The sequence below is a fragment of the Asterias amurensis genome, chromosome 16 (assembly GCF_032118995.1).
Source record: "Asterias amurensis chromosome 16, ASM3211899v1".
NCBI classification, from domain to species: domain Eukaryota; kingdom Metazoa; phylum Echinodermata; class Asteroidea; order Forcipulatida; family Asteriidae; genus Asterias; species Asterias amurensis.
In genome coordinates this window covers 16,088,568-16,116,174 of record NC_092663.1, presented here as the reverse complement: position 1 = coordinate 16,116,174, position 27,607 = coordinate 16,088,568, and the positions used below count along the sequence as shown (strand labels likewise).

General features: G+C 36.9%; 2 protein-coding genes across 5 annotated transcripts in view; both read left to right on the top strand.

Annotated features, from left to right (window-relative positions):
- The first annotated feature begins 952 nt into the window (after positions 1-952).
- LOC139948677 (pituitary tumor-transforming gene 1 protein-interacting protein-like) lies at positions 953-14,828 on the top strand. 4 transcript variants are annotated; one of them, XM_071946921.1, is made up of 7 exons: positions 953-1,213; positions 1,860-1,915; positions 2,141-2,246; positions 3,008-3,119; positions 3,734-3,799; positions 5,770-5,816; positions 12,788-14,828. In XM_071946921.1, exons 1-7 carry the CDS (start codon positions 1,090-1,092, stop codon positions 12,844-12,846), a joined length of 570 nt encoding a protein of 189 aa, XP_071803022.1. In that variant the 5' UTR covers positions 953-1,089; the 3' UTR covers positions 12,847-14,828. The 4 variants fall into 4 exon arrangements, with proteins under 4 accessions (XP_071803022.1, XP_071803019.1, XP_071803021.1 ...); XM_071946918.1 differs by lacking the exon at positions 3,734-3,799 and adding an exon at positions 3,605-3,670; XM_071946920.1 differs by lacking the exon at positions 12,788-14,828 and adding an exon at positions 8,331-8,512.
- Positions 14,829-19,104: 4,276 nt separating this feature from the next.
- The window catches only part of LOC139949054 (corticotropin-releasing factor receptor 2-like), a 105,574-nt gene continuing 97,071 nt past the window's right edge, over positions 19,105-27,607 (top strand). The window contains exon 1 of the mRNA XM_071947457.1: positions 19,105-19,687. Within this exon, the coding sequence (XP_071803558.1) occupies positions 19,586-19,687 (102 nt within the window). The 5' untranslated portion in view covers positions 19,105-19,585. The remainder of the gene's footprint in view (positions 19,688-27,607) is intronic.

Below are 27,607 nucleotides of genomic sequence, written 5' to 3'. Positions count from 1 at the left end.
TCGGCACAAACATCAGGGTACGTTTATGTACATGTACGTTTTATTTTTTCCATCCGTTGTCTTAAATGTTTTTATTAACTTTACACATTCCAATGAAGACCTTTAAAGCGTAATTTGGGTTTTATTCTTACTACTGAATTGCAATGGCAATAATAAACATTGTTTCCAACCCAAGTTTATATGAACATGCCTTGATTAGGGGTAGGCGGCCTCAAATTTCTAAACAAATATTTTGTAAAGTAAAATATTTTGATGTGATGTGATGAATTGTAAAAAATGAACAAATGGTTCAATATCTGAAATTTCAATTGAATAAATAAAAATTGCTACTGTGTGACTTTTGAATAATTACAGGTGTATAAATAAAATATTTAATATTGTTGGTTATGGGCGAATTCTATTTTTATTTAAAAAATAAACACTATCAATCACTGTTTTTGGATTAGTTTCATCGCATTTCACAATGTTTAAATTAGCACATTTTTTGAAAGAAATGAAAGATTCAAACACTGAAGATTAAAATATATTATTCCAGCAACAACAAAATTGTTGTCATTTCTTTGTTGTGTTCATTTCAATAAGTATTACGACTTTCTTGCCTTGGGAGAAGACTAGTTCAAGGTCTCTTCCGCCCTCTAGTGGCATGATTAGAAGACTATTTTGGTATGACGTCATTTTTCAAAGGCAACTTACTCGCTTTCGAATACACATGCACTAAAAAGTAGTATTCATCCACTATCGAATAACAACTAAACTAAGTATGAGTTACTTACACACTTATAAAATATCTTTATAAATGTTGATACATTTTGTTCTTTCAAAGACGAGGAAATTTCTTTGCATTTCAGCTACTTCCCATTATTACTTGGTGATATTCTTGCGCGCTGTGAAATTGTTTGACCTTTACCCCTAAAATGACTCGTGTGACCTTCAATTGACCTCCAAACACATACCGTACACAAGAGCGGAAACATTGTTTTTGGACTGCGTAATAAGAAGAAAACACTACCAACAGTCTGAGTTTTGTCTACAAATTTATCTCGTCATCGTTTTTTTTTGTACCAAGTAATATCATTATTAGTTATCAAGATGAAGGGAGGGGTGTTTTTGGCAACTCTTCTCGTCTTTTTTGTGTGTATTTGTTTGGAAAATTGTCTTGTTTCGGCAGCAGCAACGACGAAAAAGCCTTTGACAACACCGCCCATCGAAGATAGTAAGTTACGTTATTTTGTTCAGAAGTTGTGATTTTCAACAGAAATTTTGATAAATTTAATCTCATTTTACCCATGGAGGGGGTGTTGTTATTATCTTTCAGAATCTTGTGTTTAATTTTAGTATTATAAAGAGATCGCAGTTCACACTTTTTGTAAATTTAAGTTTGGTTTGTCTTTTTATTTTATTTTATTATTTTATACTTTTTGTCACATGATTCTGACCGCCATTTTTTCATTCATGTTGTAATTTCTAAATATAGTACGTGCTTTATACTGTTTTATTACTTTTATTATGTTTTTTTTCTCGTATCTTGTGTGACTATGATAGAAAAACTGCCCAATCAATGAAGAAAAAAAGGCAGTGAATATTTTGCTGGCACCAGTTCTCTTTATTAATTTATAAGGATTCCATTTGTTGTAATATACCAAAATTTAAAAAATACAATTTTGAATTTGATAAAATTCTGTATAGTTGAGCCGGCAAAAAAATTTCAAAAGACACATCACACCAGCGTTGCGCATTGTGTGGATGGGATGGCTTAATTTCTGATGTGCTTATTAAAAATTTTTAGGATTTGGTATCTTCTCAACAAAAATAAAATGAAAACTACCTAATCTTAAAGGATTTTTTTCTTCTTATCACAGCATGTGGAGCTCACAACGGCAGCTGCGATGAATGTGTCAAATTTCCAGGAGCCAAAGTAAGTCACAAGGAAGAAATAAAGAACATTATGAAGTTAATAATCTATTTTATCCCTACTGTAAATGTTTTTTAAAAGCAGGGTTTGAAATTAAAATTGGACCACAGGCCCGAGGCGTGCGATTTTAGCATAGGGCCCAGTAAACACACGGTATTGGGAAAAGCCTGGTATTCTTGTGTTTTCAGTTGTTCTTACTAACGTCTATTTTTAAATTCTAACACACAGTGTTTTTACTGCTATACAAATGATGTCTGTGCAAAATACCCAGCGAAAGAAATCTTCCCTACAAAGTATTGTGACCTGTCTCAAGCCAGATGGGGAGTCTGCTTCTGTAAGTAACAAAGAAATCTTCTAGAGATTTATTGAAGGGACAAATTGCCTTGGACCGGGTGAGTTGGTCCATGAAAAGCATTTGAAACCAATACTCTATTAAATGTATGGTTAGAAAGATGTTTTAACCGTAGAATATTATGATCAACACAGATATGCCTCGAAATTGCATGGGTTCCTTTTACTTTTAAAAACTAACATGCGCAGCTATTTGTAGAGTCAAAAATTTGACAAAATGGCCGACAGTGTTAGTTCTTGACATATAAGGAAAAATGTGGAATTTCAAGGCATGTTTGAGTGGATCATAATCACTTCTTAGAACATCTTTCTATCCAATGCATTTTATAACAAGGGGGTTCAAATGCTTTTCATTGACCAACTCGCCGGTCCAAGGCAATGTGTCCCTTTAAGAAGGAGGAACTGTTGTTACTGTTCTTCCTTGGCACATACTATCTCACCTAGCATAGAGTAGAACTGCCAACTCTCCCGGATTCTGCAGAAAGTTCCCTGAAAATAAACCAATCTTTCCATGTTCTGGTGAGCATAAATTTGAAAGTCCCCCAAATTGTGGAAACCAGAGCCACAAGCCATTTTCAGGATTTTTTTGAATGACATCAACTCTCAACTCTCAGCGCTGTTGTGATGAGTTTAAAAGAACTCGTGAACTTGATCAACATGTCATTCTTCATAAAGTGATTTCAGAATTCCGTCATGAATAAACATTTTCTGTGGTTCTTTGTTTTTTTGTGTTTCTGTTTGCAGTGAACTTCGAAGCCTTGATCATTGCCATGGGTGTGATTGCTGGCGTTCTACTCCTTGCAATGACTATATGCATCTACTGCTGCTGCTGCCGTTCAGGATCCAACAGAGCCAAGTAAGGAGGGCAATATACTGTCTTTGACAGTTACCAATAGTGTCCAGTGTCTTTAAATGTTTGATATAAACACGGCTAGAGGTGTTTAAAATTCTACAGGCGTGGCGTGCAAGCTTTACCCTTGTTGCTAGTTATCCGTATTGCAAAAAATACACCCATAATCAATGTACAAATATTAGATAGAACGTGCGTGCCTACGCACAGTCAGTAGAGAGTCTTGTGCATTTTGACGCTTCCCGAAACGGAGCATGAGATCGTGACATGAACTGAATATTTACAACAAATTTTGGATAGATTACCAAAATTTGCATTTATGAATGGGAATAAAAAAAATGGTGACTCGGTGTTGAACGTTTGTGTAAAACATGGTAGGGTCGTGGCCGTGCAATAAAGGACCTCGCCTTCAGCTTGGTCCTTTATCGCACGGACGTTCAAGACCTTGTACCACTCTTATACTCCATTATTAATATGTTGGTTTCTCACAGGTACGCTAAAGAGGATGCAAAGGTCGAAAGGAAGAAGACTGAGAGGAAAATGCACCATGAGCAGAAGTAAGAACTTATTCAAATTTATATAAAATAAATAAAAACATCTGAAATTTCTTTGTATTTCAGACTAGAAAGGCAGGAAGCCGTATCTGCCAGAAAGAAAGCTGAACGCGAGGCCAAACACGGCCAGAAGTAAGACTCCATAGTGTAGAGCTGGATACAGCAACTCTTCATGTGTAGATATGTAGTCCATTCTGCTCTTAGTAAACACTTGTGAGGGCGCTCTTTGTTAAAGCTTCAACTATAGACCTTTTTGCAAATACCTATTCTGCAAGCGCCAACTGTTGAATGAGGTGCATGCTGGTCTAGCTAGCGATCAAAACTGAAAGCTAGCTAGACCAGCATGCACCTCATTCACCGCTCAACGCGCGCACGTACCGAGTATTTGCGATAAGGTCTATGTCCACCATAGTCAATGTGACCCTGCCATTTGGCTTCAAGTTAACACAAAAATTTCCGTTGGAAAAAAAAACTGACCATTTAAATCTGTCAAAGCTCGAGAAAATAGTTTTCTCTGGAATTTAGTTTTTTTTTTTTTTTTTACTGTTTTATCTCAGATTTGCCAAAGGTTGGGGAGTTTTAACCAGGATTTGGTAAAGGGTATCCAAATTTGCTGGAATTTTAAAAACTTGGTGTCCAAATTGTTCCCTTACATTACATTTACATGTAAATGACAGATAAATTAGGGTGTCCAAAATTAAAACAGGGTGTCCAAAAGACACCCAGACACCCCTCTGGCTGACACTTTGGGAGGGGGGTGGGGGACAGGATGCACATATCGTATTTTCAGCTTGTAGTTTTAGTCTGCTGTGTCAGCATGAATAGTTATGCATGAATAAGCTAATTCCTGCATGCTTCTGCGGTGGTGTGAAGTCAAACAAATCTGCACCATCAGTTTGCCTTGTTGATGTGCCAATGTGTGGTTGCAGTGTTTTTGTCATGTATTTTGCTCCGTATTTCTAGTTTCGTGTTTGGGAAAGATTTCCGTCTGTATCCTGCCACAACGTTTTAACAAAAGGAATGTCATTAGAGTAAAATTGTTTTTGCATATTTCATAAAGAATGAAAGAAAGTGTGTGGAAGGATAAAGACATTTTCCCATGTTTGTAAACAATTGTTGTTCTTTGTCTGATGCAAATCATATGAAGATTATTTCTTGCTCAATAGACTGTGCAAGTCTCTTGCATATCGAAAAAGAGAAAACAGCTCTAAGACTATTTTTTTTCTATGATGTAATAACAAATAATAATATTTGTACAACAACCTGAAAACAAAAATACCACAGCAATTTTTTTATAAACACAATTTCAATTTATTTATCATACTAATAGTTTGTTAAAATTAACTTGAAGCAAAATTTAAACTTTGAACAAGGATGGTTATTTTCTAGCAACCTCATTTGCCATAAACCGCGTTAGACTAAAGTGATTGAAGAAACAGAATTGTGCGCATGTAAAACTCAATATGCTTGGGACCAATTTGGTCCAGGAAATTTGAATATTTTGCGTGAGACATGCACAGTCTATTATGAAGAGTAAATGTGTTGCTCTCATAGATGGTTCTCAGATGTAAGTCCCAGTAAAAGAAAGATGAAAGACAAAGCAAGATTTGAAACTTGGAACTTGGAAGTGTATCAAGATAGTTTTTTTGACCTTGGTGAAAGAAGACCAATATCTTGTTTCTACTTTAAGACTTTGCCCCTAATTGACCTTATAAATGTGCACGATGGGTGCCTTGGCCAGAGGTTAAGAGAAGTTTTCTTATCGGTCCACCTGTCTGCCGTGCGTTAATTGAGAGCATCATGATTTATCTGATGCAAAGATTATAGAGCGCTGAAGGTGCATGGGCGTTGAGGGCATAAGTTGGCAAAGCTGGCTCACTCAGGGAAATATACAAAAAGGCCATGGCGCTGGAATAATATTTAAGGTTTTCGTAAATTGTTTCGTACATGTTTTTCCTTCTGACCGACACTTTTTTGCCCCAGCAATTTACAGGAAACTGAAGTATTATTTTATGAGGCTTACGCTGCAGCGTTGACATTGTGTTCAAGGTAATGAGTATTAATAGTAACCTTATACCAAATCTATTTGTTTTTCTTTTTAGGAAAGCTGATCGGAAGGCCAAGAATGACGAGATTAGAAGGAAGTATGGTGAGTCAATAATTATCAAGTTTTGCATCATGCAGAATTAAGTTTATGTTTATTTTTTAACTCAGCATGGCACATCATGAAGACATCATTTGTAGAAACTTTGTGTTATATTTTTACTTGTACTGGTTTTTCATTTGCCATTTTCATCGCACATATTTTTAAGAACTTTGCTAAAAGCTTTAGGCTGAAATAACAATTGACAGAGCCTTTCGTTTTTTCGTTTACTTCTAAAAAACAAATTGTATTTGTGAAAAAAAATAACATGGATGATTGCACTTTAAATGAGTAAAAATTAACAAGCTGGGCCCAATTTCATGGCTCTGCTGACCAGAAGCACAGGGAAAGCAGGGAATTTTGTGCTAACGGCAAATGTATTTCACGGGTTAGCAGTGAATTTTGTGCTTACGGCAAACGTATTTCACGGGTTAGCAGCGATTTTTGGCATCTTCGTCTGCGTTCTTCATGTTACTATGCATTCTACGCTTATAAGGCTAACGCGGAAGTGCAGAACTCTGCGGGAAGCAGAGCCATGCAATTGCGCCCAGTTTGTTTGATATCTGTGCTGTTTTCAAGATGGCTTTTCAATATCCATTAAAAATAAATGTAACCTGATACTTTTAAAGCATTCTATCAATCTCTTCATAGACACACATTAAACATTACTGTCACAATTTATACAGTAAACACTTATACCAAACGGAAAGAAACAAGTGCATCACTTGAAGAATATCTCAGCTTTTGACATCACCTGTCATTAACACGACAAGCTGTCAAGCAAACTCATTCTCAACTGATTATATTATTTAGAGCTTGGGAGATTTTCTAACTTTGGGTCCGTCCTTGGTCAGAGCTTTGAGTTGTCCCCCGAGTACAACAATGGATCGTTGCTGAGAGGCTCTCAAAATACTATAACTTGTCAATATTATTTTGAGAATTTAAAATTCATGAAAACTATCAAGTTATAAACCACAATGCCAGCAGGCTTGGTAAACTGCTTCCAAGGTTATTTCTTAAAAATTGATGTGACCCCTGGTGATACAGCAGTTTAAGATTAAATGGCTTCTTACTGGCACCCGAGCGAAGATATTGACAAAAAGGGCTTGATAACATTTACAAACCGTCGGGCTAGATAGCTTAGTTGTTAGAGTAGAGCGTGGGTATGTTACTCCAGAGGTTGCAGGTTCAAAAATCATGTTTTAGTTCATTTTCTTTGTTCACGGCAATTAGGTAAATGAATCAAAAGCATTGGCCAGGTTAATCTTGACAAAAGGAAGTAATTGAACACTTTTAGTTTCATGTTATCAGTAAACATTTTTACACGACCCCACAGGCTGTACTAATTTGCATACAATAACACTTAGATCGATAGAGTTAAAATTGGTGTTAGAATAAATGATAGTTTCTCGCTGCTAAAATGTATTGTCAATCCATCATTAAGAGAAAAATTAATCTACTCCTTCAAGAATCTAGACTTTCAATCAAGGTGTTCGATAATAGTGTTTTTTATGGAAATCAATTTTTAGATTGTAATGAGCTTGGCACTCTTTGTCGCCTGCTCGGATTGTTTTGAAAATCTCCTCTCTTAGTCGGATGATCTGAGCAGTGGTCCTTGAGTGTATCCTGTTTTGAAGTTACATAAATATATTTATTTTATTGTATTTTTATCCTCTCTTTTTTTATGGAGGTTTTGATCAAAGAATATGTTTTCTATTGAAATCTCATGTGGAAACTGGATGTCAGGATTTCTGCCTGTTGTCATCATTTATACATTCCCAGAACATGTTTTGTAATTATTGGCATTGTTATGTGCATGTCATGCTGCCTATATTTTGTCATCAAACTTTCTTAGAACACATCTTGTGTGTTGCCATCCTTGTGTGCATGTCTTGCTGTCTACCTCACTTTGTCATCAAGCGTTCTAAGAATTGGTCTTGTTACCTTTTTATTGCCATTGTCATGCTGTTCTGTCTGACTGAGTCATCAAACTTTTTCAGAATATGTCTTGTTTTATGCCACCATTGTCTGCATGTCTTGCCTGTCCGACTTTGTCATCAAACTTTCTCGGAACATGTCTTGCTACTGATGTATTGGTATTGTCATGTGCATGTCTAGCTGATTGCCTCACTTTGTTACCAAAGTTTTTGAGAACATGTCTGGTTTCCTATTTACACCTATCCTCTTGTGCAAACCATGGTGAGGAGCCATTCCATTGTCATCATGTTCAATGTACATGTAGTTGGGCAGTCAGGTTGGCTCAGTGGTTTACATGTCTACCCTACTTTTCACCTCTATATGAACCCTGGCATGTGGATTTGGTGTTTCAGTCCCAGTCCCTACCCGCTACGTGGGTTTTCCCTATAGGGGTTTTCCTCCCACGTCTCAAACTGAAACTTCTTCATTTTCTTCTCTACAAAAAGTTGGTGTGATGTTTCCATTAGAATGCTTTGCCAACTAGCCTATACAATTCTAATTCTGGTTCATTTGGATTAAGATTAAGTTTGTTATATTCCTCAGGTCTTATGCCAGATGATGAAGGGTCGTATCACAAACTAGACGAATCAGCAACGGCATAGACATACTCTTCAAGTGCGATACTTGGATATAAACAGTAAACCAACCACCCAATTGCAACCACCAATCTCACAAAGCTGCTAATCAGAAAATATTGCTTTGTACATTTCTTGGCTCAGCAAAAATATATGTATATAAAAAAAAAAACAGTTGCAATAGTTTGGCATTTTGGCTGGTAAACTGTTTTGTCTGTGCTGAGCAAGAGCAAGTTTTTGTGGAGACCAGCTTAATGACATTAGACCCAGGCCCTAATCTCTTTGCCCAAAATTCGCTAAGCATTGAAAGTTTTGCTGAGAATGGGTCACCAGTTGACGTCCGGTACCATGAGAATTGAATGGTGGTGAATAAAATTGCTTACCAGAAATATGTTTCTGCTTAGCAGCTTTGTCAAGTTAGGATCCTATCTAAAAACCAATCGATATTGCTTATATACAGCAGTCATAAAGCCGTTAGGTGCAGGGGCTGATACTGAAGCAATAGAGGCAATGTATTGGGCTTGCCTTGTGGCCCCTTGAAATAGTCCAGTTCGTAGGTTTCCTCATAAAACAAGAATGAAGTGTCAGGCATTTAAGCACATGAATTATGCTAGGTACTGATAAATATTGCTTAGCAAATTGAACAACTATGCAATGTAACGCACATTGGTTGTGATTAGCAGTTCCCACTGAGCTCAAGCAAATCTATTCATCTTAAAGGGACGGTATGCGTTTGGTAATTACTCTTAAAATTAATGGCAATAACAACCTTTGGAAAAGAAGCCTAAAGCAGCAATTGTTACTCTAAAGCATCTTTAAAGTCATGTGGTTCTGTACAAAAATAAACGTTTTATGCCCCAAATTGTAATTTGAGAAGCGTTATCGCGTATAATGCTTCGCAGATTGTTTTTCTATTAGGGATTATTCTTCCTGCAAAGAAATATTTGCTCAAGTTTTTGTTCAATATCTCAAAATTGCGACCACCTTTTGAAATTAAATTTTCATATGTTAGTTTTATAGTGTACATCTACGTTATGATTGGTTATCATTTCTGATTGGTTGTAAGTTATTGATTGGAACCTTTGTTTGGTTTAATTAGTGATTTCTGTACATATGAATCTTAATTAATTTTTGAACATCTTGGTTTTCTTGTGTAAGAGGCTATGGCTCTTTTTTTTTTCAAAGCTGACTTAAATATTCTATGTGGCGGTTCAAAGCCTTTTACTGAAGGTGTATGGTTCCAAAACGACTAATGGAGCCTATAAGCCGAAGCCATAGAGTTATATATAATAATTAGAGGGCGATGGTGATGCTTCTTGCACAAACACGACGGGACCGCAACGAGACACGCGCGCCATTATGTACGCGCGTTGAATGCGAAGTACACGTTGGAGTTTGTGTTTATTGAACGCTGACGCGATGCTGTTTTGTCAACTTTCAAAGTGGCTGCACAAACACACGCTAAGCAATGCCTGTTTGTTCAACTTAGAAAATGGCCGCCTGCGTGCATGCCGAGGCGCGTATATAGGCCAGTGCGCCCTCTAGTTCTTATATATAATTATATTGCCGAAGCTCAGATTGAGTCAATGTTGAGTCTATGGAGTGGTGCATATGACCACCACATGCTGATTATCATTGTAACAGTCTAGGGTCATGACCAAGATGGCGACAGAGAATTGAATTGGAATACAACTCTTCTTGAATCCACCTGTCAATCAATCAATCAATCAAAAATAAATAACTAATTTTTAAATCGGCTTAATTGTAAACTGGCCCTGAGGAAATGATTGATTGGGAACAAATAATTGAAGTTTTGTTGTGAATTACACTCCAGCATTGTAGCTGTTCAACGTTGATTGGCATGGAATAATGTCGATAAATTTGACAGAAAAAAAAAAAAAAATTTGCTAAATATTCACCTTTAACTAAAGTATGTTAAACCATTTTTTATCACCATGAGCAACTTATGTTATTGTATGTACATGTAGATCACACATCTCAACACTTAAGCAGTTATTACAAATAATTATATTAAATTTTATAACCTCACATTAGTGTATTCATATTTTTATGGTTTAACTAAGCGGCACCAATAGTTCCACAGAGATTTTGTGTAATACCTAAATTAATTGTTTTGAAGTGTTTCTTCTTAGTCTTGTTTCAAGAAGTTAAAATCTGATACACATTATGCTGTGATATTTCATCAAAAGAGTTTGCTCTGATTCATTCAGAGAAAGATTTCCATTTATTGTAAAAAAAAAAAAAAAAAAACCAAGATGGCGTATCAGACACTTGCCTCGCTTTGGTTCTCATAGCATTGCATGCTTGGGTTGCAAGAAATCAAGAGCATAACCCTTGATGCACTTGCAGCACTTTTCTCAGTCAAAATTCCAACGTCCATTGGAAGTGTTTCTCTCTTTCCCCTCTGAAAAAAACAAAACCCACACAAACAAGCTGAAAGTGGTCTGTTGAGTTGAGATGTTGATTTATTCGGTTACAGGCAAAACAAATCAAGACGAAACCTCTCTGCCATTCTATCCAAGTTAAAAGACAATCTCCCTGATCACCATTTGCTAAAAGGAAAGGCATTTCATGCATCTGTAATTCCTGAGGATAACACCTCGAAATTGTTTTGCAATTTTCGCTAGCAGGTTTTGTTTTTGTCAAAACGAAAACACAACTTCCTATTCCGGATGAGAGAAGTAAAGAGCTTGTTTATACAGGAATTATGAATGCATTTTTAGAAGAGGACAGCTCGTGTCAAATTATTAACATGTGACTAGTTTACGAATCAGTTGTTGTTCTTAAGGATAATTAATTCCGACGATCGAATGCATTTGAAAAGTTTGGATCGAGTTGTGAAACTTTTTGAAAGCAACAAATCAATCTATTGTTTTAATAAAGAAACAATTACAATTGTTATCATTATGTAAACTTATGTCCCTGAATAATATTTGTTTATTGGATGACGTTTTTGGAGAATGATTTTTGAAGTATTGAACTTGTAATATAGTGCGATATTTGTTCGGTGAAGAGTGAAGTTTTTTATAACAATTAAAATCAAATATTGTCAGCTGCAGGTAGTCTTGACCATGTAACCTTTCACCTCACGTGTTTACAAAAGAGCCACAGGGCCCTGATTTTCTGCAGTCATGAGTTGTACACTTCTCTCAATCTATTTTGAGATATGGTGGATACAAATACACCATTATTCCTTTAGATTGATTAGGTTTTGGTTAATTTATCTGTATACAACCCCACCCCACACAGTGCATCTATGCAGTGCCCACAATGCTTCAAAAGGCCATTGGAAGACAACATTATATGGAGTAGAGAGAATCGGGTTTTTTCTTCAATTATTTTTTGATAAAACTATTGATTATGAAGAAAGGGGGAAACATCTCAAAAGCTTTTCTGTTACTTTTATAAAACTTGAATTAATGTGGAAATTATGATACACACAATGAAACAAATCCCAGTGTGTATACGGTTAGGTATATTTCTTGTAGAAAGGCCCTTATTTACATAACAAAAGTCTCTCTTTTTGTCCAAATGTTGCATGGTCTATCAAATTAAATTTTGATTTTGACAAATACATCGAAACAAATAGTCCCGCCCATGATGGTGTGTCGACCAATCGCAACCACGTTAGCGGCAAAAGCGCTTACTTCACGCAGCATGGGCGCGGCTTGTTTAATTAATTGTTCGGATTTTAACTGAACATTTTGTAGGTATTTATTAATGAAAAGGAATGCATCGAAAATAAATGTTACATTCACCTTAAGATGGACTCTGTTTTTGTTTGTTCTTGTGTTCTCTGCAGAATATCTTGTTCAGGTTTTCATACATAGGACATTTTAAGTTCAACGTTTGCCGAGAGTTTGAATAACTTTATCAAAACATAAACCCCCTGCTTAAATTTAGTGGCGCCCTCATTTGGCTGTTGGCTTGCAGTCTCAATTTATTTATTTATCAAGGCCCATTCTCGCAACCATGGCTTTAGCTTATTCCGCTTTTTTGAAAACGTGTGTTTCTGGAACAGGGCTTCGAACAGACGGACGGAGTCAAAGCCGGAGCCCTTTTTAAAAGGCTTAACAAGACAGTATCCAATAAAAAGGGATACAAAAATTAAATGCGAAAATAATAACTTGCTGTTGCAAACTGCAGACTAACAATAACAACATACTAATTTTATGGAATAACAAAAAATAGTTAGTGGCCTGACGTGTCGATCTTGCAGAGTCTTTCTCGAAGGGTAAACCGAAGCCTTCGAGAAAAACTCTGCTAAAAGTACAAAACGTCAGAAGCCTTCAAGGAAGACTGCTAGGGTCGAAACGTCAGGCCACTTACTTACAAGAACTAAATGTCACTGATTTAGAAACCCAAGAAAAGATCTCATTAGTAACGTCATCATTTATTTCACAGGACTGTTGAAGGATGAAGATGAGGAAAGCAGACAGTTGACTGAATACGCAGCATGTTAGTTTCCCGCCAAAAACGACAAGAAATCAAAGTGGAAAGTCATGTTTGAAGATTTGCAGGGTTTGATCCAAAGTCTTTAAGAAACGTGTGATACCTGTTCTTTTGTGGAGCTTGACAACATACCATAATTATTTAGTTTTGTACACTTCCTGCAATTTTTTCTGTTGTAAAATAAATAATTATTTATTATTTTTAAAGCATTACCCCCGCTGCACTAAGTTACAAAAAAAAACGGATGAAAAAAAAAAAACTGAAACAAGAAGAGTTTCTGTCTTGGGACGGAGTGGGGGAGGAGAGCGAAATCAATGCATATGGATCTAAAGAAATCATCACTGTTCTCATCATTAATCGATCTATTGAAAAAACAATCAATCTTCAAAAATGTCATACAACTCTGATCATATTTGCCTCATGAGCACTCACAGCGTGTTATATCAAAGAACTATTCTTCCGAATTATTCTTCAGTCTGGAAGCTGACTTTGTTGAAATCAAACTCGAAAATATAAAAAACCTCAATCAATGAATGGGCGCCGGACGCTTCCACATATCTCCTCATGAACTCTTGATGCTCTGGGGCCAAGAAATCTAAGAATTCTGTCATATCTTCAGTTTCAGAAATAGAAACACAACAAACACGACTTGTCTTTACTCAGTTCCGTTCTCGTCTTCATTCGTGGTCTCCCTATTCTTAAAGGCACTGGATACTATTGGTAATTACTCAAAATAATTTTTAGCATAAAAATTGTTTTTGCATAAAATCTTGTTAACGACCAATGGAGAGCTGTTGATAGGCTCCCTAAGAAGTAACGTAGTTTTCGAGAAAGAAGTTATTTTCCACTAAAATATTTGAATTTGACTTCGAGACCTCAGGATTAGAATTTGAGGTCCCGAAATCAAGCATCTGAAAGCACACAACTTCGTGTGACAATGGTGTTTTTTCTTTCATTATTAACTCGCAACTTCGACGACCAATCTAGTTGAAATTTTCACAGGTTTGTTATTTTGTGCAAATGTTGGGATACACCAAGTGAGAAGACTGGTCTTTCAGAATTACCAATAGTGTCCAGTGTCTTTAACTCAGTCCCGTTTTAGTCTTCATACGCGGTCTCCCCATCCTTAAACCAGATCCAATCACCCCAGGGATTAAACGAGGCACAACACGCCTCTCCTTCGATTTAAGATGGGAAAAAAAAAATTCGTAACATGAGAGAACGGGTTGTATTAAGACGAAGTGTCTCCCAAGATGGTATATTTGTCTCATTGAGCCCTGGCATAATGGATAGTCCAAGAATTTCTATTTGTGGAAAAAAGGAAGAAAAAAAAGGATCCGGAAATATGATCGACAAGGGTTGCTGAAAATGTACTATTATTTTTATAAAAATAATGTTGGAGCGTTTGAATGGCAAAGTAAATACTTTAAATAGGAACTTGAGATTGTTGTTAAGCGCCAGGCTGGAATCTTGTATAGACATTAATCACGTCTTGGGGTAACATTTATCGCGTCCATTGTATACACACATCACGTTTGCACGGATAACTAGCATACAAATAAGCAGGCTACGTCTTGAAGCCTCGTTTAGATTTCATTTGCAGCCTCGGTTTGATTTCACTAAGAGCCTCAGTTTAATTTCACTAAGAGCTTTGGTTTGATTTCATTTGCAGCATCGGTTTGATTTCACTAAGAACCTCAGTGTGATTTCATTGTAGCCTCGGTTTGATTTCACTTGCAGCCTCGGTTTGATTTCACAAGTAGGCTCGGTTGAAGTTCGCTTGTAGCCTCGGTTCGGTTTTTAATGCATAATTTTTTGGCAAAACGTTATATTAGGAAGTATGTTTACTGAGAGAGCAATTTCGTGTTCATTGTGGTGTTTCTAATTAATTAATTAATTAATTAATTAATGAAGTTCGTTAGTGAAATTAAATTGCAATTAAATGAAATGTAAATTTCTTGAAAGGGTAAATAAATCTCTTGATAAATCTTGATGCTATTCCTATGTTTTCCTTTTTTTATTAGTAGTATAACTACAAAGTGTCTAATTTATTGCTTAATTATTGTATCAAGATGAAAATTTAGGATAGATAGTAATCAACAACATTATCAATTTTATTTAATAACGGCAACACATTGTTTGCAAATTATTGACAAATTAAAATAATGCAAACTCATAGATCAGTTTATCGAAGTCAATTAGCGAAAACATTTTCTTTTTAACCACCAAAAATTCGTGCTTTGGCAGCTCTCTAACATTTGCCAGGTTTACTCAAACGAACATCTTGAAAGCCCGGTGTATTATTTCAGCTACTACGTGCGCTAAGTACACAGTGATTTTATCGTCTGCTTCCACCTGTGTACATTTTCACAATTTGCTCACGCACATTTTTTCCGCGCCTGAAAACTTCCAGACTCGACCATTTCGAGTGGAGGGGTTTTCAAGTTAAAGAGGTCTATGCAAACCCTATATAACGCCTTCAATCGCGTTTCAATCACCATAGAAACAGAGGACGACTTACAAAACAGTGTTGCTTTATAATTGTTTGAAATTTAAGTTATCAAGTGTATTTTGTTTACACACAAGTTATTAAATTGTACCTTTGCAATAAGTACTGTGATCGAGCAATAGTCAGATTTGTTCTGGTCTGGCACCCACTCCTCCTTTCATCACGTGTAATAATCACGTATGAATAATATTCACTGCAGCGTTAATGGTGGAGGAGAAACATCATGGATGGTGTCATTGTTTTTAGCGTCAAGTTTCATACAAAAAGGTAACTCATAAGTCTGTATTTTCCAATTAATTAAGTGCAGTTTTACTGTCTGTATCTTAATACTTTGTATTGAAATTACTCGCCAAGTAAAATACACCGTTTGTATTAAATCTCTTGTTGCTTTACTCCGGAACAAATTAAATTTATGGTTGTTCAGACAGTGCAGACAACTACGAACATGTCTTGCTCTTAATTAATGAACGTACCTAATACTTCTAAAAAATTTCCACTCGCCGATGAGTGTTGTTTTTCCAAAGAGTGTGTGACTAATTTGTGTACCCACCTTCAATGTGTTACTTTTTGCACGGTAAATTTGTGTTAGTTGTAAAGGGAACAATGGTAGCCAGTACGCGACATTCTTTCTTGTTTGAATTAGGGCACGTTTCTAAGTGAGCAAATCGCAATTGTAAGGTGTTTGTAAACCGGTATCGAAACAGACAAAGAGTGCTCGTTACTTAACACATTGTATATCTTTATTGTGTTGTATTGTACATCAACTTGGCAGTCAGGAATACATTTACTGGGGGATTCCAGACATGCTCGGAATAGTATGGCAACAACGGTACACTTAATTAATTGGGGGTGCGTGTGAGGTACTTCCCAAGCAAGTAAACTGGATGAAAGTTTGCAAACTGGTGCTCCATGGATGGGTAACTGTACTAACTGTGTAATGACAACCTTGGGTGAGCCATTCAAAAGTTGATCCTAAATCTGGCACACATTGGTTTTACAAAATTTATCTGCATCCTCTAAATGAATAGACACTGCAGCCAAACTGAGAAACTTCATTCAAATATTGGGGTCACAATATTAATTATATCGTGACAACAACGAAGATCTGTTTGTGTTTTGTGCTCGTCCATATCAGGCTTATTTTGATTGTTGCAAATACAAATAAGCTGTGGTGATTTGAGGGGAGTTTATTTCAGTATTTCAGATGGAAATGATTCGCTGGAGGGTTGGTATTGGTATACATTTTAAAATCAGTTGTCTTTCAGAGACTTTACAAAAAATGTTTTTGCCAGTCCGTGAATCGGAGATTGTTGTCGAGACTCCTGTTATGGAAAGGTTTGCGGTAACACCATGTAATATTGACTATCTCTAATGAGTTGGTTTCACCTCGACATTTCGATCAGTATGCTCTGATCGTCTTCTGGAGACTCCTGTTGTAGAGGAAAACACAGTTCTAACTTATAGTGGGTTTAGACAAGTATTTTCCTATTTCTTATAGTTGCTGTTTGCTCTAAATTAATAGATTGAACGATTTTTTAGTGCATGATAGAAATGCGAGGAATATTCTGAGAAGGTGTGAGGGCGTTAGAGGGTCAAAGGTTAAGGTCGATTGAGGCTTTCAGCAAAGAGTGATGACAGATGGGAGGGTGGATATCTAAGACACAGCGCCCCAGATGAAGCTGTAAAAACTGGCGACGGAGTCCTCTGTGCTAGACAGAGATAACATGCCGTCTAAATAATTAATTATCGAACATGCATGGGACACTAGAGGGAGTGTGTCTTCAACTTTATTAATTATCTTTGTAAAACTCTCACACAGCCCAAGTTTTCATTAACAAAGTGTGTTTGGGAACGCAAAGGGTGTTAATTTTGGCGGGATGGTGAAGACACCGTGCGAGGAGGACCTTGGGTGCTTCCTCTGATCAGAATGCCGAGGGGAAAGTCAAACGCAATCAAGGGCAAATTATTGAAACGTGACTTTGGCAGATTATTGTAGAATCTTCTTTAAATGAAATTGGCAATGGAGTTGATGACCATGGGCATGAGTAAAAGCTCAGGCAGCTCCCAACCAAATCACCATGTAAAATGAGTCGTCCGTCAATAAATAAATTAACTCGAAAGCTTGAAGTAGTCCACAAAATTTGATTTCGTCTTGAATGTTGTGATTGTCAGCCAAGACTAACAATTGCGCCCTCTTGTGGTGGCAGGACCATCCAGCTACCAAAAGAGTCAGGACTGCTCTTTTTGTGTTTGACATAATATAAAATAGCTTTCGGAACGAGAATGAAGCTGATTTCAAATGAAACTGGATGTTCAACAGGGCTCAATTTCATAGAGCTGCTAAGCGCAAAAATTTGCTTAGCATGAAATGTATTCCTTGAAAAAAACAGGATTACCAACCAAATTTCTATTTGTTGCATATTGCCTGTTCTGGTATTCTGCTGTTGTTTGCTTATCCTGAAAATCACGCGGAAATTCGGTTGGTAATCCTGTTTTTATCAAGGAAGAAATTGTATATGCTTAGCTAATTGTTGTGCTTAGCAGCTCTATGAAATTGGGCCCAGGTCATAGAGCAAGTAATTTCTTTGCTCTTTGAACAGATTCATCAGATTAATCCAAAAGAAATGAACTGTTTTAACAAACCATTCCTGATTTGCAGTCTTTGAAAGAGTTAAACTATTATTTAAAAAAACAAAAAACATCCGACGATAAAAATAATGATTTCTATCTTCTGAGGCTACCAAATTATTTAAATAAAAACGGTCACATTTTTAAGAATTGTTAAATCTTCGATGGATAATAAATCAGAAACATAAATTCCACCCTTTTCAACGACCCATTAAGAGGTTTGTTATAAATCATTGATTTTTCCAGTAAGGCCATTTTTTATCTTGAAATTTAGCTGCGGATCCAGTTATTGAAAGTTCGCTCGCAACACAACGGTTTTTGATTCAATTTGAAGCGATATTGCGATAGAAAGAGCCGGGTGGATCGGCCACTTTGACTGCCCGGGACCCTACCGCTCGATTCGAAGCGAAGCTCGGTCATTCAAGCATGATTAAGACACCGACATCGAACCCAAGACTCACTAGCCAACGTATTGTAATCAGTGCATGGCTACCGTCTTGCCAACTGTCTTGCAGATAGTCCCAAGTTATCAGAGGGAACTGATGAAGGGGTAGCGAGAGGCTTGTGTGTCAATCTGGGGAGGACCGACTTGAACAATACTGGATACGGTTGCCGGATGACCATTTGGTAATTAGAGAAATAACCAGCGTGCCGTGGATTCATGTATAGTGTTTGCAAAGGGGAAGAATAAGGCGTGGAACTTTATTAGCATTACATGGCAACGGTCTCGTGTTACTGTAACCATGGCAATGCTTGTAGTGAAAAGAAACTAACAGATTTTGTGTGTGTGTTCGGATTGACGGAGATGTCTTATTGTATTCTAGCGGATGTGGAGAGTGTTGCTGGGCGAGTTGGGACCTGGTTTTTTTAATTCTTGCAGGCGGTGGTGTGTGAAGGATAAAAGCGGGTTTCTCCAGGGTGGTGCTGTGCACACAGCTAAAAATAACCTCCACGGTCGGTCAACCAGTTTACTCTAGCCTAAGATTATATAAACCCTGTGTAAAGCCGCGTCGTCAATATCGCGAACAAAGACACCGTTGTTTTGGATTTCCTGCAAGACACACTTTTCGTTGTTCCTTTACAGCTGGTAGGGGGTACCTTGCTCATTGTTACGTCTTGAAGGCATCAATAACACACGGGTTGACCCAGTGTGTAACGTCTTACTTGTGGAAAGGGATATCTTTGTGTCGTTTGAGAGAGTGGAAAGAAAACTTTTTTTGTGCAAGATTGTGGACAATATCTTGTAATCCACGGATTTGTTGAGGACCCTGTCAAGACGTGGAACAGATAAACTATACTTGCCTTCAAGTTCGGTAGTTATAGCCGATGCCAGTCTCAATTAGGATTTTTGGAACAGCTTGATTTGAATGTCTCGATCTATCCATAGCTAGGGCAATGTCCTTGCTATATTGTGATCTATCGTAGATTCAAAGAGGATTTAAAGATTTGTCTTTAAAACTTTGAAAACCTGTTCATTTCAGAGTACAACTCATCACTGGCTCCAAGTTTGAGTTTCCAAATCTCAAAGTTTCAGCAGGTAGGATTCGGATTGAAACTTTGTGACAACATAACTTGCAAGAAATTTCTTAAAGACATTGTCTTCACCTCTCATCATGAATCGTCGATGTCTTCGTCTCCCCTCCTCCTCGGCATCAGCAGCAGCAGCAGCAACCGTCTTCATTCTGACGTTGCATATGACCTTTATTCAATGTCAGGTGAGTAGCTCCATGAAGCCTAAATCAATTTGCTCTTTCTTTTCCCTGCCCGAATCCCGTCTCCCCCTCCATTATTGCACCGTCTTGGATTACCCTCTTAGCTGTGTCTTGGAACCCTGTATCCCTTAGTATGTTTGACTAAGAATCATTAACTACCACCGCCATGGACGGCTGTTGTTGGGGTCTTCTTCCTTAAGTGATGGGAGACGAAGCTCTACGGTATATTTACATTTCAGTCAGGTGTGCAATTATGGATATTAATGTTTGACGAAAATGTTCTGTGGCCTTTTTCATTTATACTAGGGTGCATGTTCATTTATCATCAACACATCGTTGCGGTGAAGTGATTTATGTATTGTTTTTACCAGTGCATGAGCCAATATTTTTTATGTGTGATTTCAATCCCAGATACCATGGAGTGTTGACATAACAAATGATCTTGATTCGTAATAATTATGGCAAATGCTTCTATTTGTTTATTTGTTATAAAGCTGCGATTTCAAATTACGGTTTAGGAGGGGTAAACCAAACGTATATAAAGATGTCTTCACGGAACGGCAAGTGCAAACAAAATCACACGAAGTCCGAACGTAATTTGCATCATGTTCATATTTACGTTTTATTTACGTTTTAATAACAACACTCAAAAAGCCAACGTAAATATTGAGATCGTAATCATCATGAGAGTATTTATAACGTTTTTATGCTTCAGCATATCATCCCAAGTTAATTAAAATCGTGTTTTTTCGACCATGAAAAAACTACAAATATATGGCGACCGAAAAGCTAACGAGGATCAAGTATTTAGTTGCATAATTTCAGCCAAGAAGTCGCGTGTTGTAGTAAATCAGTGCATGATTCAGTGTAATCAGTGCATTTCAGAGAGCGTAACACGTTCTAACCAAAGAATATTAAGAACCCCTTTGTGACTTACCAACTCCTTGACATCGTGTTTAGTATGTAGAGTTTGTGGACACGGGCAATTTGATCGTGTTTATTTGGGTTTTGAGGTTTCGAGGACGAAGGGACCTTGTTCGTGCTGGTGCATAATTTAAATCGCAGCGAATCGATGGTAAATACAATAACTGGATGAAGACAATTTTTGAAGTTTTTTTAAATATTATTTTAGTATCGATGACTAGTGTGAGTAAATTTATTTAAACATTTGGTTTGTATTGATTGAGAAAAATTTGCCTCAACGGAATTGAGGTTGGATTTGTACAGGAGCGATCACTCTACTAGTCAGAAGGGTTCCGAATTGTAAACCAAGAATTGTTCCTTTTAAAGGCTCGGTATACTTTTGATAATTGTGATAGGCCAGTATTCCCAATCGGGTAGGTCAGTATTCCCAATCGGGTAGGCCCTATATCCCAACATATGCCTAAAGACACTGGACACTACTGGTAATTGTCAAAGACCAGTCTTCTCACTTGTTGTATCTCCACATATGCACAAAACAACAAACCTGTGAAAAATAATGAGAGAAAAAACACCATTGTCACACGGATTTGTGTGTTTTCAGATGCTTGATTTCGAGACCTCAAATTCTAAATCTGAGGTCTCGAAATCAAATTCGTGGAAAATTACTACTTTCTCGAAAACTACTCCCTTTCAGCGGGAGCCGTTTCTCACAATGTTTTATACCAACCTCTCCCCATTACTCGTTACCAGGTAAGGTTTTATGCTAATAATTATTTTGAGTAGTTACCAATAGTGTCCTCTGCCTTAAACATATAAACTTGTGAAAATGCGGGCTAAATTGGTCATCGAATTGTTCCAAGAAAAAAATCCAAAGAAAAATCACCCTTGTTGCATAGAATTGTGTGCTCATAATGATGCCTGAAGCCTTTCTCACATTCAAAGTGTGGAGTGGAAAATTACCTCTTTTCCAGAAAGCACATTACTTCGAAAGGGTTGTTTTTAGAATGTTGTGCTCTTTAACAATTCTCAAGCAAATTTTTATGATCATTTATGTTTGGAGTAAACGCCAAAGGTGTACTTTCCCTTTAATTTCACTTGAAGCATGAATGAATAGTGATATTCTTTTAACAAAGAATTCTTGTGAAGATGTTCAAACCATGTAGGCAGAAATAACCCTTTCTCGGTTATTGTATCTGGATATTCCAATTTGTAAAACTTATGTTAATATGTTCTTATATAGAAAGAACGCCTTTATTTCCTGGAAATTCTCTTGTACTGTGTAGGGCCTCCCCAAGAAAACTACGTGTGTATTTGTGTTTCGGGTTAGTTTGGAACTCGGAACTACCAAGCACCCTCAGCATTATTGCGGTTTGGTGGTTTGTTTATATAGCCAGCTTGTTGGGACTAAATGTTGTTGTTAATAGATTGAGCGTTTTTAGAGAGGTCTAAAATCCAGGGTAGTCCAAACTCAAAAAGAGGGGCGTGGTTGAGCAGTGGCAAGGGCAAGGCAATTTTGGGGAAGTCAAATTTTGGACTCCACAAAATGGCCGACCGTGTTAGTTCGCAAAATAAAAGCATAACCACGCAATTTGGAGGCATATTTTTGTGGCTCACTATGTTCCACTTTTAAACATCTTTCCAACCATGCATTTCATAACAAACGGTTTTCAAACGCTTTTTATAGACCAACTCGCCCGATCCAAGGCAACGTGTCCCTTTAATCTCAAACAAGTGTTTCATGAGTTTTGACTTGTTCCTTTTTTGTCAAAAGTCACTGCTTTTGAAGTCATGTTCGTGTCGGTTTGCTTGATGTTGTTTTCACCTGAGGGTCCCATGATAAATGTTAACCACTTTAAAAGGGCACTTAAGATCTACGGTTCAAAGCGATATAGCCAAGGAGGCCGAAGCTCAAAGTGTATGACAAGGTGAAGAGTGTAAAGATCGATTGAGTTGGGTCAATAACTTAACGTGGTGCGGAACTTTTTGGATGGTCAAGACGTCAAGTTGCAAATCACTCAATCAGAGAGTTTAAATATACATAAATTGTTATCTGTGGGTGATCGAAAAACTTCCTAAGTGGATGGGGAGGGTGGGATGTTCTTGCTATTACCACAGAGAAAAGGTTTGTTAGAAATACATCCAAACGTCAAGTTCAGAATCAGTATTGAGTATAATGCATAAAGTGGTATGTGGATGATAGCAATAGGTCCCAAATGGAAGGATGAAGGTCACTGGGTTTTGCTTCTATAATTAAAACAGAGAAAAGGTTCGACTGTGACTGTTGGCATTGTCGGACTATATTTCATAAAAAACATCGAAAACCGTGATCTGCCCTATATAAGGGATTGTAATAGATGAAGAAACTTTCAGATGTTTTTTCCTGTTTTTCTGGTCTGTCTTCTCTTGACTAACTTTCATCTCCGTTTGAATTGACTCGATGCACAAGATGGCTTATTGTGATGAGGAAATATTCAGATGCTTTATTTTCTAATATAGGCCTAGCTGGGTTTTTTTCTGCTCTGTCTAAACTCTTTTGTTGTCTTTGAAACTGGAGTGGAGCTTTGATGAGATGAAAAATAAACATTCTTCTCGTAATATTTTAGATGAAAAGTAATAGTTTTTCTAATAAAAATTGAAATGAAAAGCAATTATGTTTCTCGTAAATCCTTTGTGCTATGTCTTTACCAGACGTAGAGGCAGCGGATAATCCATTGATACTTCCCTAAAGGCCACCTTAAAGATTGGCATCATCCTCGTCATCTTAAACAAGCTCATTGAGTGCTCCTTAGCTCTGCCCAATTTGATTGCCATGTCACGCTCGACTCTAAGCCGCATACCGCAAGCCCCGTTTCTCATGCCGACAGCTCGTGATTGAGCAGCCGACAACAGAGAAATACATTTAATTTATTGTTTCATTTTGCCGATCAGAAACATTATCAATGTTTTTCTTGTTCTTCAGAAGTTGATAGAAAGTGGCCTCATGAAAAACATTATTAATGTCTGATAGCATACATCCTCTTTTACTCAGTACTCTTAGTGATTATCACAAACAAGTGATGTGGATTCGACAATATGCTTTAAAAACAAACAGGTTTAACATTTCCCTCCCACCCAATGTCATCTAAAGTTTAAAGAGTAGTTTTATTTATCAGATAAATTGGTTAAACCTGATCGACTCGTCCTGTGTGGCTGACTCTCTCTTTTTCATTATAATTGTTAATTGTGATGTATACTTGTTGTAGTTTGAATGTACCTTTTTAATGCTGTACAATGGACAATAATTTGAATGTGTTTTCATAATAATAAACAAATAAATTGAACTGAATTTAATGTAATTGTATCTAATAAATAATAGCACAACACACTCTATGATAATACTTTCAAAACAGAATTACACAAAAAGAGCTGGTCTTATTATTAAAACATTGCTTTAAAAAAATTACAGAAATTGAATGAATATACAGAAATAACAAACTTAGACCAATTTCCTAGACTTTCAGAAATCTCGTCATGACTTCATCATCAGCTCGACCTGTTATCCATTATTCTCACACTCATCGCAGTCAATAAAAACCCAGTGCCTTCTAAATTTGAAAATCGGGGGCAAATCTCCTCAGGGGGTTCGTAGCAAATATATTAGAGCTTGGTTTTCAGGGTGTGAAATCGCCGAATGACGCAGATTTTTCTCGACTGGTCTTCGTCTTTCATGTTTTTCTATACTCACAGTCCCATGCTAGAGCGGAATTTAATCTTAAAATTAAAGGGGTAGCTTTCCAATCTAATCTGGCCTCGAACTAATCTACGGTACCCATAGCAATCGCCGTGATGCACTTTGCTTTGCCTTTGTGCCCTTTGTAAGCTTCCACTACAAATAAACATTTGCCTAAAAGAAGTGTCCCTTACCAAGGAAAAATTGCTGTGCCCCTAGAGCAACTAAAGGCCTGAATCTAATACTTCTATTGCCACAAAATATGCAAACAGAATACGAGATTTAACAACATACTAATTATTAATAATTCATCTTTAGTTTTTGAAGCATTTTCCCCATTACTTCTATTTTCCATATAAATAAACGCACCCATTCAAATAACATGTAAATAATTAATGAAACATTTGTTATGATTTTTAACAAATTATTTAAAGACAATTTTTATATAATATCAAAAACAACGTTCAAATATTATTTTTATTATTATTATTAGGCACTCCATCGATGCGTGTCTTTAAACAATTACTTCTTTCATTTACTATCTTAGCTTGGGCATGATGGTGAATTCTAAAAGCAATGGATATCAACTGGTCTCCCATTGTTCATACTCCAAGCATAGAGACGTTATAGTACATAGCAATACAGAAAATACATCAGTAAAATCACAATCTGTAAATTTTGAGAAGAAAATTACATGATTTATCAAAAACTATTTTATATTGAGTGTAATGCATGTAGTCAGCACATCTCAAAACAGATGAGGGCACTTCGAGCTTGATATCTCATGGAGGTAGAACGGTTATCCCAAGTGACTGGTTTGTTGCTCATTTCAATCTTACATCACTTGATGTCTTTGAGCAGTGATGATTTGTCTCAAGGAAGAGTTTATGTCCAAACTACAGAGGTCACTTCCACTTAAAACGGACGCAACCTTTAATCATCATTAAGATGAAATACGAGTGTCCTTTTATAAGCTCCATGGTCAAGCTACCTTTGCAGATCCAACATGAGCTGTGCCCAATTTTTGAAGAGCTGCTTCAGCAAAGATAGCTAAGCGCAACAATTATGCTTACCAGAACAGGGTTATCAGCCAAAATACCATGTCATATGCATAATTTGTGACTGGTATCCTGCTCATTTCTGTTAAGCAGAAAATGGTTAAGCAACATATTTGGTTTATTAGCTCTATGAAATTGGGCCCTGATAATTTCACAGCAACAAGCTAGGAATCTGGTCTGTTCATTTTGGTGTTATCATTGTCGGCATCAGTACCGGGAGGAACCGTCAAATCCCCCCACGGCAACAAGCTGTTGAGACCACGCGTGCCCGGGCTTTCAAGAGATAAGGGCTAAGCTTATGCCGCCATCACCCAAACCTTCATTTTATTCCACCATTATTAGATTTTGTTCCAAGAAATTCATATCGTCTCTCCAGTTCGCTTGATCAATTTAGGCTATAATTTTTTTCCAGTTGAAAAATTCAAATCGTGGCCCAAGGCCAAGTTTCATAGAAAAGAAGAAGCTGGAAACTTTCAACAAGTTAATACATAAAATTGTTGCACCACTGGTTCTGTTTAGAACTACCACACTACATTAGACAGATTTTACATTAGTATTTGTGTTTTACCCACACACCGATGTGTGTTAGCACTGTTTACTAAGTACTCTCCCGAGTCCTGTGAAAACATGTCACAGGCATATTACTCGGGTGGGATTCGAACCCACGACCCTTGCAATTCTAGAGCAGGGTCTTACCAACTAGACTACCGAGATTGCCCGGTAGCTAGAGGCAGTTCGAATCCTATGTTTTGGCAGCGGGTACCGTAACGATGTATGTTAGATATAAAATTTGCATCGGGGATAAAGAATATTAATTTTTGGTTTTTACCCATACACCGATGTGTGTTAGCACTGTAAACTCAGTACTTTTACATTGCCATACCATTGTGTTATCGGGAACCTTGTAAAGAATACACATAAAGAATAGACATACATGTTGAAACATCAATATAGTAATGGTGATGACAAACAGTTACGGAAATAATTATGTCCAAAAAATTCACAGGTCACTAAATTTAAGTCTGAGTTTCTGTCGACTTTCCTTTACTGGGAGAAAGAAATTATATTGCTTAGCAAGGAGGAGATAAATAACAGAAAAACACAATTTTGTTGCTAAAATGTGACTATCTTTTATACAAATTATTAAACCTGTTGGATGTATGAATATTCTCACAAAGTATGGTAAAGATGTAGCATCTTTATAAAAGTTCCATCAAATATGATACCATCCTACGGCACCATTTGGTACCACCTCCCTTTTCAACCCTCCCAAATCAACATTGCACCATTTGGTACCACCTCCCTTTTCAACCCTCCCAAATCAACATTGTTTAGCGAAAAGCTTTCAGACACCTTCTTAAATCCATCTTAACTCCAACTTCCATTAAACCCATGCCCTAGCCGTGATAAAAATGCACATCAAGTGTTTCGCACTTTGGTTGTTATTAGTAGATAAAACAGATTAGGAGGAAAGTACACAGTAGAGATTTTGGTTATTTGTGTTCCAGGAATCGCCATTTACATTCCAAACACCATAATCTTTGAAATAATAGTATTATCGCTTAAGTAAATTTGAGCTATTCCAATTCGTTGGATCTGCGAAACCATGGGTGAAACTTACTGGACCAACAAGATTGATTCAATAAATATATTTTATTTCTTGTTGAAAAAAATTAGACACATGGGCCTATAATAAGCTTATCCTTTTCTTGGAAAATGCATAGCCTCATTTTTAATTCCATGTTTGGATTTGGTTCGATCTTCGTTGTGTTATGACAACATTATGACAACATTTTGCCGACCAAAACAGCCTCAAGATCGAAATTGACAGCAGGAGTAGGCCTACAATTTAATTAAAAAAACAAAATAATCTGGGAAGTTCTGTTAAAGATGCTATGTCAGATTTTTGGAATGGTATTTCAAAGAGTATCACCCGCTCTAACGAAAACAAGTTTAACTTTTACTTTTAATGGTCAGGAAACATGACACAAATTAAAAACGTTTCTTATAAAAGACATAAGAATTGGTCACCTGATGTATTGTAGGGATCCCGACAAAAACTAATTTTGAGCACTTTTTTTTTTCACTGCTACTAATACTTGGCGGACTTTTTCGAGCAATGGCTCAAATGAAAGCTTGTAGCTTTCTCGACCCCCACCAAATTACCTATTGAAATTTAAATCAAAATTTTGGGGTCAAATCGGCAAAAAAACTGACATAGCATCTTTAACT

Bases quoted from the DNA above. Each gene is read 5' to 3' on its own strand.
- LOC139948677 (XM_071946921.1), top strand. From the start codon at position 1,090: ATGAAGGGAGGGGTGTTTTTGGCAACTCTTCTCGTCTTTTTTGTGTGT. The intron at 1,214-1,859 runs GTAAGTTACGTT...TTCTTATCACAG, and splicing joins AACACCGCCCATCGAAGATA to CATGTGGAGCTCACAACGGC. The intron at 3,800-5,769 runs GTAAGACTCCAT...TTTTCTTTTTAG, and splicing joins GAGGCCAAACACGGCCAGAA to GAAAGCTGATCGGAAGGCCA.